Raw genomic sequence first — 10507 nt, 5'->3', positions numbered from 1 at the left:
CACCTTTTGGTTAAAAAAGAGAGACAATGGAAGTTTGAACTTTAAACCTGTTACTTAAGGAATGACTTTCCGAATGGGTGATACTTAAATTGAGATTTGGGATTGTTATTTCAGTATAAGCTTGTCTTATTATAGGAACTGTCAGGTCCATATGGCCTTAAGAGGGGGAGAGTGACAGATGAAATCAGAGAGGTGGATATGGATCAGATTTCAAAATGGTTCGAATTTTAATCTCATTTTAAATGGAAAGCCGTCAGCATTTTTTAAACTGCTAAATACTTACGTGTGTATTTCCCCAAAAAGAACATCATTTTACATATCCACACTATAACTGTGAAAATCAGAAAATTACCATTCCTTTTTTTTTTTTAATCTGCAGACTTTGTTTGCAGATTTTGGCAAATCCCTCAATAATGCCCTTCACAGCAAAAGAAAATCCAAGATCACGTTTTGTATTCAGTTGTCATGTCTCTAGTCTCCTTGAATCTGGAAAATACTGTTAATATTTCTTTAGATTTCATGGCATTAATACTATTGACAAAAAACATTTACTTTATAAGATATTCCACAGTATAGGTTTGTATACTGTTTTTCATGATTCAATTTGGATAAATGCATTTTTGTCAGGAATGCCACAAAGTAACATTCTATTCATATTAGAACCTTATGTTAAGAGGCACATTGTATCAATTTGTTCCACTAGTGATGATTTTTTTTTTTAGTGATGATGTTAACTTTGATCACTTGCTTTAGATTTCTTCACTGTGGTTTCACTTTTGCCTTTTGTAATTTATAAATATCTTATGCAGAAATACCTGGAGACTATGTAAATATCCTGCTATCCCTCCACCTTTTACCCACTAATTATAGTACCCAATGATTCTTACTATGATGATGGTTTCCAAATGGTGATTTTCTAATTTTTCTCTTTTCTTTTGGCTTTATACTATGAGATCATCACAGTTCTGTAAGCAGAATGATATAATTATTAAATGAAGTCTCTTGCTTCTATATGGAGAATGATAAATATATGAAAGAGTAGAAGCACAGAGACGTCTATGCTTTATTGGCATTATATTATGAGATCATTAGCAGTTTTTGAGCAGAATGATATGATTATTAAATGAAGTCTCTTGCTTCTGTGTGGAGAAAGATAAATACAGGGAAGAATAAAAATACAGAGAATGGTTGGAAATCTTGCAATCCAGTGTGCAAGCAGTAATGGAGAGTGAGTAGAGTCGTCGCAGTGGAGGTGGAAATATGTGGATGGATTTTAGATGTGCAGGCTTGCTGAAAAATTAAAAGTAGAAAGTAAAGGGAAAAGGAAATTCAATTGCTTCTTAATGAAGCATTATAATTAAAAGTTTTTATTCATGAATAAATGGACAAAAAGGATATGGATATACTTGGAAGACTAGCAGTTTAATTTGTCTAACCCTCACTGAAATATCCTAGTTGCAATTTTTTCATGACGGGTCCTGAGTTAGGCCACTATAGGCCAAGAAACGGAGAAGGCAATGGCAACCCACTCCAGTACTCTTGCCTGGAAAATCCCATGGGCAGAGGAACCTGGTGGGCTGCAGTCCATGGGGTCGCAAAGAGTTGGACACGACTGAGCGACTTCACTTTCACTTTTCACTTTCATGCATTGGAGGAGGAAATGGTAACCTACTCCAGTATTCTTGCCTGGAGAATCCCAGGGACGGGGGAGCCTGGTGGGCTGCCGTCTAAGGGGTCACACAGTTGGACATGACTGAAGCAACTTAGCAGCAACAGCGGCAGGTCAAGAAAAGACTTCTTCCCAGGTGTTACTAGTAAAGAACTCGCCTACCAATGCAGAAGACAAATGCGGGTTTGAGACCAAGAAAATGCTGAAGAAAGCTAGAGTATAGTCCTAGGAAGGTTCACCTTGAAGGTAAACTACAAGTACTCCAAACTTGTTTAAAGATCCAGTGAAACCCTTAATTAACTTTCCTGTTTGTGATAAACACAATTTGAGTGCCTAGGGCCTACTGTGTATTCATTAACAATTGTGAATTTGGAGCTCTTTCTGAACCCATTATCAGATGAACTGTTTATGTGGGGACTGGATTGTTGATTTATCTCGTACCTTGGAAAAATGCATTGAGTTATGGTCTATGGTTCGTGATTGTTTGCCTGATTCATTAGAAAACTTAAAAGGTGTGAGTATGGATGTGTTTTAATTACTTTAAGTTACTTTTGGAAATAGTGCATATAAAATCAATATGTAATCTACGCATATATCTTTCTTATAGGGTGATAAGGCTTTTGAGGTTATCAGAGTCTGTTTATACTTCTGTCTATTGGAATAGTGCTTTGCACATGGTAGGTACTTAATAATTGTGTTGAGTATGCAAATAAATACAAATTCACTTCCCAGGTACATTCTGCCAAGTTATAAAATTGTTACAATACACCAGAATTTGCAACTGCAAGAAAAAAAAATTGTTGGTGAATAATTGCTTAATATTTCAAGCTTGAAAATTTTAAATATTCTGCTTAAATCCTCGGGGCACTTTGAGGAATCTAAACATAGTTTATGCCATACTTTATTACTCAGTTTTAATTAAAATAGCCCTGGAAACATGATGCCCAATGTGTTTAACTTGTAAATTCTGTGTTTGAGGGTTTCAGAAATTACTATCCCTAAGAATTCTTTGTGACTCTTCAGGTTTACAATTAGGTTTTATCTTGCTGTTCTGAGCAGTAGAATAGACACCACTCCCATCACAGAAATCTGCAGATTTCCTTATCTAGAGAACTGCACTAGTATCTCAGAATATATATATTTCTGTAGATTATTCTATTATCTTAGCTTGACATAATTTGATCAAAATTAGTTCTTTTCTCCTAGATTTAATTCTTTACCATAAGACTCAGATTCTACAATCCTTTCCTCTCGGCCTGTCTTTTGTGAGGGATGTGTAATAACAACTTCTGAAGGTCCTCTCTCTGAATTGTCAGGCAGTTATGGGAAAGGGGGCTAATTTTAACTGAACCGGTTTCCTCTTCCTCAATTTAGCTTTCCTTGACTAGATCATATTAAAGGGAAATAAGTAAGCTCCACTATTCTTCCGCATGTGTAACTAACTGCATTAAAAACTTTGTATTCATGCTGCGTCCAAAATGGTAGGAATCCATTGTGACATTCGCTAGAAAGTGAACAGTCTTGATACGTGTTTATGTAAAGAAGACAACTTATTGGGTCGTAAATATTTTTAAACACTTCAGAAAAAAGATTCAGTGATTCTGTAATGACAGACACGTAACCCTTCAGTGCTCTTGTGGTACACCCACGCTAAAAAATTACTAAATATAAGTACAGTTAAATAATTGTTTTAAAGAATTTTTAAAACCACTTTGGAAGTTAACATCTCATAGCATGACATAAATTTTTTTAATATCAAAAAAGAAGTATAAGGAGACAAAAATCAAATATAGTTAAACACTTTAAGAGGAGAAAAATCAAGTTCTTACCCCAGGCGCCCGGCTAGCTCAGTCGGTAGAGCATGGGACTCTTAATCCCAGGGTCGTGGGTTCGAGCCCCACGTTGGGCGCAAGTTGTGTTTTTTGGTCTTTTTACTTTGCTTTAACATTCAGAGGTCTCCACAGCATTGTAACACACAAAGGTTTTTTTTAAACTGCTTTTAGATACTGTCGTTAGCCAAATCTCTGGGGAAAAAACGAGTTTGCAAATTAGAGTTCTCAAATTGCGCTTGCGTACTTAAAGCAACACGTTCCTATTCCTTTTGGCTATCCCTTCCTAGCTCCTCCTTCACCAAGGAAACCGAAATGGCCAATGTTTACAGTTGAAATTGATTTTCTGTGTTACTGTGCCTTCCTGCATTATTGCTGTGAGAGGGCGGTTTTTTATTTAATCGGAATAAAATCAGAAGCCTCAATACTGGCAACTTTTCTAAAACTTAAGCGAGTCGGAGGACTTCGAAGTTCTCTCCTGTTTATTTTACGTTTTTTCTTCTCAATATAGGGCTTTCCTGGGGTAGGGATGGGGAAATGTCTTCTGGAGACATATACAGTGAGAAATGTTCCCTGCTGTTGTGAGAACCAGGGCACTATCAGGTTTTCTTCCACCGTTCGTGGGACTTATTTGGAATCTCTCCATCCAGTTGGATAGATATTAGCAAGTTAACATTCCGGTTAAGGGGAGGCTCTTTGAAACGAAAGCACAAAAGAACTGAGATGTGAAACTTCGAAAGGGCAATTATTACTAAGTATCATGGAATGTAGGACTTCCGTTTTTTTACCCACTTCACTAAGAACTTCGAAATAATCAGGAAGAGAACAAGCGCACCACAGCCAGTCGCGTTCCGGGATCTCACTCACCGGCCGCTGTAGGTGAAGGGCGCAGGCTCCAACCTGAATTACTATTTCCCGTGCGCCGCGTGTTATCTGCTAGCTTTCCTCCTACCAAAGGACCAATTTGTCTCTCTCGGTTTTCCCCCTCAACATACAAACTTGCTGTTAATTCTCTATCTTAAAACAAAACGGAAAACTTTGACCTAGTTTCCCTGCAAGCTACCATTTTACCGTATTTCTCTTCCTCTTCGGAGCAAGTTACCCCACAGAGGCCCAAGCTCACATTCTCTCCTCCCGCCTGACAATGCCCTTCAGCCGAGGACCGAAAACAAACTCCTGTAGTTGAACAAGTCTGACGTGTAACCCCTTGCAGCGAGGGAGGCCTGTGGGGTGTCTCAGTAACGGGGTGTTAGAATCTACTACAGGACGTGTTTGTCAGGGAATTTGGGAGAGGGTCTAAGGAAACCAGGGCGCCTCCTGGATTTCTGGTGTTCCCAGGAAGCAGGGGCCATTCTTTGATGTAAATAAATCTTATCTATAGGGAAAAGCAGACTAAAGGAGGGATAAAGCTGAAACTGATAAAGTCATTCATTTAGGACAAAACGCTGTTCAGTGTTCTGAGTGGGACTGGGACCAACTTGTCTAAAGTGAATGCTCTATGAAATGCGGATTCCACGTCCAGGCCTCCCCAATTTGTGACCAACCCACCATAAATCAGGGGTTCCCACGGTCTCTGCTGAGGTTTGTTCATTTCCTAGAAGGGCTCACAGAACTCCGGAAAAGTTTACTTATTCCCGTTGTATTATATAGGATACAACTCAGGAAGAGCTAAGCGGGAGAGATGCTTAAGGCAGGGTATGGGGAAGGAACATGCCACTCTCCCAGCACCTGAACGTTTTCACCATTCTGGAAGCTCTGTATGATAGGGGTTTTTATGGAGGCTTCATCACACAGGCATGACCAATCATTGACTCAGTGGCGAAACCCTGTCCTCTCCCTAGAGGATGGGGCAGGCAGGGGTGGGGCTGAGAAGTTCTCCTTCAAAACATCACTTGAGACTCTGGTGACCAGCTCTCATCCTAAAGTCATCCAAAAGGCCTCCAAGAGTCACCTTTTGGTGAGAAGTACAAAAGGCACTTCTATTACCCAAGAAATTCTAAGGGATTTAGCAGCTCTGTGTAAGCTGCTCCTAACACAAGGATTTTAGGAGCCCTGTGTCAAAAACTACAGGCAGAGGCCAAATACATTTCTTGTGTCTCACTTGCCTAATTTGTCTGAGTCACTATAAGCCCCTCAATCACCCTATTCTAATTGGCAATTACCTCATCCTACATTTTTTTTCTATATATCTTCTTTTGTTATTATTTGCTTTACTTTCACCACATGCTTGGAACGTAGGTTCACAAAGGCAGGATTTTTCTCTTTGTTCTCCAATGTATCTCAAGCACCTAAATTAGTTATCTGGCAGATGTTCAATAAATATGTGTTGAAAATTAGTGAATTAAGAAGGCTGTATTGGTTTCTTAAAGCTGCCATAAACAAAGTGCCCCAAACTGAGTGACTTAAAAGAAATGTACTGTCTCCCAATTCTGAAAGCTAGAAGCTAAAAATCAAGGTGCAAGGAGAGTCATGATCTTAAAGGCTCTCTTGAAGAGTCTGTTCTTTACCTCTTTCTCTTCGCTTTCTTGTGGCAGCAGCAACCCTTGGTGTTTTTGGTTTGTTGGTGCGTAACTCCAGTCTCGGTCTGTTGCTACATTTTCCCATTTCTCTCTCACATGGCATTTTGCTTTTTTTATAATGACACCAGTCCTAGTGTCTGATTAGAGCCCACCCTAATAATCCCATCTTAATGTGGTTATACCTGCAAGTAAGGCCACATTCACAGGAGCTAGAACTTATAACATCTCTAATGCATACAATTCAACCCTTAACAGAGGGCTCCATTTCTTAACCTCAATCTCTGGTGTCTGCCACTTTATAGTATCTATAAAGTTGTATTTCAGCTAGAGACCTTATGTTTTATATTATTCAGTAATGAAAACCTCTTAATAAATCATTCAAATGCTACAAAAGATAACTTTATGTTTACAACAAGAGATAATGTTAATACTGAATCCATACAACTATTAGTAGTACACCTATTCCTGGCCTAGTACACTTAGAGATTTCAAAGTTAAGAAATGGAGCTTGGTTCTTATGGAGCTTATATTCCAGAAAGAAGATAAAACCTGAATAGAAGCAAATACAAAGTGAAATTGTTAAGTGCCTTGTTACAGATAATGTGCTTATGGGAAAGAGCACTACTTTGGGGAAAAGGGTGCTGTGGAAAATGGTAAGTTGAGAAGACGGAGAAGTTTCACTTTAAGAATGAATATATTGGGAAACTGAATTTTCAATTTTATTTACTGGTTTAATATGGCTTTCAAGTTCTTTGTGGTCTAATTGTAAATTATTTTAGTAATGCCTCATCTCACTGCCAAATGCTTTAAGATTTTGTGCAGAGAAATCAGTTCACTTAGGCCGGAGTAATCCCCAATTATGGATATTCTCCTCATTCTTCAGGAACAAGGTCAAAAGCCTCCTCTATGAAGTTTCCTTGGCGCACTGGTCAGAACTAAATACATCGGCAACAAGCAATGGATCCCTTGATGGCACATACCACATTCTGTTTTGTATCATCAGTTGTGCACACATCCACTTCTGCTAACCTGTAACCCTTCCAAGGGCAGAGGTCCATGTCTTACTGTTGCAGCATTTACAGAATCTAAAACTATACAAAGTACACAGCAAGAGTCAATAAATACTGAATGAATCATAGTTTGGGGCTACTAAAATAGTAGTATACGGTAACAAAGTAAACCTAGATGTATTTTAAAAAGTAACACACACACAAAGATAAAAATGAATCCTTTCCTATTCTTAATGCCAGGAACCAACTCTTTCAAGTGTTTCTTGGTGTTAGTATCTTCATATACAGAGCACATACCAAAACTAGGAAGGCTATAGAAAAAGGACAAACAAAATGATCAAACTATGAGTAAAAACAGACTTGGGACATATAGTCTAAAAAATGTATAAATTCTTACTCAGTCTTCAGGACTATGAGAATACATATATATTTCCTATCTTCACAGGTACTTAGAAAGAATGAAACCAGCAAAATTCTAGTAAGAGGTAGTTCATTAAAAACAAAGGAAGAAAAACAAAAATAAAAAATTAAACAATGACTGAGTACATATTACAAAGAACCCTGCTTTTAGAAAATAAAAAGCACAAAAGATTAAAGACATTATGAATACATGTTTAAACAGCAGTTGCATAAAAATGCATGAGTATCTTTGCATTAAAATGAAATATCTTTTTCCTTAGAAATTCATAAAGTTAAGAAAGTGAACATTTCCACATTTTGCTTACCAAACGCTTAACTATGCTACCCAAAATTATCAGTCCAGAAATAGCATTATTATAACCTGGACACAAACATCAAAACAAAGGATCTTAAGACACAAACCGATGTAAATATTTGAAATAACTAGAAATGGTAACATTATTCTTTAGATGAAATAATTGATGAAAATAATAAAATTAATGAAGTCTCTGATGCCCAGGACAGATTATGTGAATTATGGAGAGATGCTTTTCCTCTTTTTAAAAAATGAACTTATAACAAATCTCCAAAATGAAACCACTTTAGTATATTTTATTGATATAAATACAACTAATTTCATAAGCATCAGCTACCATTCTACCATTACACAAGAGAAACAAATCAAAATGATTAAATATTAATGTGCCAAATAATTACAGAAATGCTTTCACTTCTACTAAAGTCGTCTCTAACAGCATTCTATATACTTTGTACAATTTGCTTCTAATTGATGAGATACTTGAAAAGAAGCAAAGTTGAATTCTAATCAAACTTTCACTTCTCAGTGGAAAATGCTCTCTTCATCAGAGGTGGCTGACTCTTCCCAACATCGAACATCATTTCTAAAGGTGGATTATTAAGAGAACACCAATCAGGTATACGGCCTGTCTGGTTATAATAATCCTTTGAGACTGAACGGCTCCCAAGTATGTCTTGCAGTGCTCCAAAAATAGCTCCTGTGTGGTTAAAAAAAAGAAATTTATAGCTGATATGAAAACTTTTACTAGAAAATTTTATGTACATACATATCCACTTCATTACATGACAAGAGAGAATGGGTAAAATTCAGTAAAGCATATTCACAGTCTTCAGATTAATTCCAGTTAAGCTGTTCTATATCCTATATTTGAAAAACAGGGTAAGCCAAAACTCTTGTGTTGAAAATAACTTAAATGGCCTAAACTAGATTATAGTGAAAATGATTAAGTGTTACTATGTTTAAATGCAGGTAGAGGGAACTCCCTGGTGGTCCAGTGGCTAAGGCTCTACACTCCTGATACAGGTGGCCTGGGTTTGATCCCTGGTCAGGGAACTAGATCCCACATGCCACAACTAAGATTCTATGCAGCCAAATAAATAAAAATAAATGTTTTTTTAAAAAAAAATAAATAAAAAAAATAAATGCAGGTAGAGTAAGGTGGAAATATTTTCAACTCTGTACACAAAATAAATAATAATCTTAGTTTTCTTAGCCAAAACTCTATACGCGGGATGACTTTAATTGGAAAGAAGTTAATTTTAAAAAAATCAAAGTGCAAATGCCAAGAGAAAATAGATACATAATTCTTAAAATTAATAATTTAAGGAAAAGTAAATGGTCAAAGAAAATTGATTAATTAGTTGTTCTATTAGTTAACTAAGTAGGCAATTTCTAATAACGAATCATCTATAACCATTAGTAATGTCATTCAGGAACCAATTACTATATAATCATTATTTTAAAAAATGAAATTTTTGGGAATTTGCTGGTGGTCTAGTGGTGAGGACTCTTCACTTACACTTCTGGGGGTCTGGGTTCAATTCCTGGTCAGGCAAGTAAGATTCTGCAAGCTGCAAGGTAAGGCCAGAACAAACAAACAAACAAAAAAATTCTTACCTCCCAGCCATGCTACACAATTAGCCTTTGCAGGTGGAGTATGAATCCGGAATGTCTTGGTGGCAAGCGTTTTTTTATATTTTGGTTTTTCTACCAAATACCTTATTTCTGCAAGTAGTCTGTGAAGGAAACCTGGCAACATAGACGTGCCACCTATGATTACCAAATTCTCTGCTAGCTGCTTCCTGGTGTCTATTGGGCACTGTGAGTAAAAAGAAAGAAAAAAAAAAAGAATTAACTTTAACCGTATAAATAATGCCTGATTGAATTTAAGAAAATATACAGATTATTAGGTGATCATTTGTATCACAAAAAAGGGTCACAGCAAGGTTTCTTTAACAAGGGATTTTTTCATGTGACAAATATACCAGCATGATAATATTACCATGTACTTAAATAAATCCTTAAAGATTTAAAAAGCTAACAGTGTAGAAATTTAAATTCCAGAGGGCATATAGTAGTAATATGGGAGTATTCTCATTTTCAGGGTAGAATGTCTGAGTCGAGCAAAGAACATAATAAGAAATAACTTTTCATGGAAACCTAATTTTTCGAAGGTGCTATTTCCATGATATCCAGAGTCAGCTGTCAAGAGGTAAGATAATATTCTTGGAAAAATTGTTTCCACAACAGTTCTCTCTAAGCATCAGGAATGTTAAAGTTCTTCACTGATATTATGACTTTCAAAAAAGTCCCCAAGTGGAGTAGGAAAAGTAGATAATATCTCCCAAAGTATTTTATAGGAGTTCTGTGGCTCCACAGTCATTACACAACAGAGCCATATATACCCTGTGGAATGAAAAACTTAGTACTACACAAACATGCATGTGAGAAAACTACTAAGTACAAAATAAAAATCTGGTATTGTCATCATAGAAAAGAATGCATGATACATCTATAGCACAAACTACCCTGCATGTGAAATGTTGTCGGTACCATATCTCGGTGCTAAAGTAAAACTCAGTAAAATTTCACATAAAAGATAAAAAATGTAACCAATGGCTAAAATTAAAAATACAGATTTTTAAAAATTCTTTATAAAGGACTGTAGTCATAAAAAGAAACCATTTACAAAATAAAAATACCTGTATAAGGGAATCCAATATTAAAGTGGCAACTGATTTCTCTTCATTATCTTGCTCAAA

The 10507-nt window shown here is 36.5% G+C and overlaps 1 protein-coding gene and 1 non-coding gene across 2 annotated transcripts in view; one reads left to right on the top strand and one right to left on the bottom strand.

Annotated features, from left to right (window-relative positions):
• Positions 1-3505: 3505 nt before the first annotated feature.
• On the top strand, positions 3506-3578 carry TRNAK-CUU (transfer RNA lysine (anticodon CUU)). The gene has a single exon. It is a non-coding gene; the product is annotated as a tRNA-Lys (tRNA).
• Positions 3579-8011: 4433 nt separating this feature from the next.
• ACTR10 (actin related protein 10) overlaps positions 8012-10507 on the bottom strand; it is a 24290-nt gene continuing 21794 nt past the window's right edge. The window contains exons 11-13 of the mRNA XM_065940529.1: positions 10448-10507; positions 9363-9564; positions 8012-8442 (exon numbers count right to left, since the gene is read on the bottom strand). The exon at positions 10448-10507 is cut by the window's right edge and continues 21 nt beyond it. Of these exons, the coding sequence (XP_065796601.1) occupies positions 8261-8442; positions 9363-9564; positions 10448-10507 (444 nt within the window). The 3' untranslated portion in view covers positions 8012-8260. The remainder of the gene's footprint in view (positions 8443-9362; positions 9565-10447) is intronic.

The sequence above is a fragment of the Muntiacus reevesi genome, chromosome 7 (genome assembly GCF_963930625.1).
Source record: "Muntiacus reevesi chromosome 7, mMunRee1.1, whole genome shotgun sequence".
Taxonomy (NCBI): Eukaryota; Metazoa; Chordata; class Mammalia; order Artiodactyla; family Cervidae; genus Muntiacus; species Muntiacus reevesi.
This window is presented reverse-complemented; position numbering and strand designations above follow the sequence as displayed.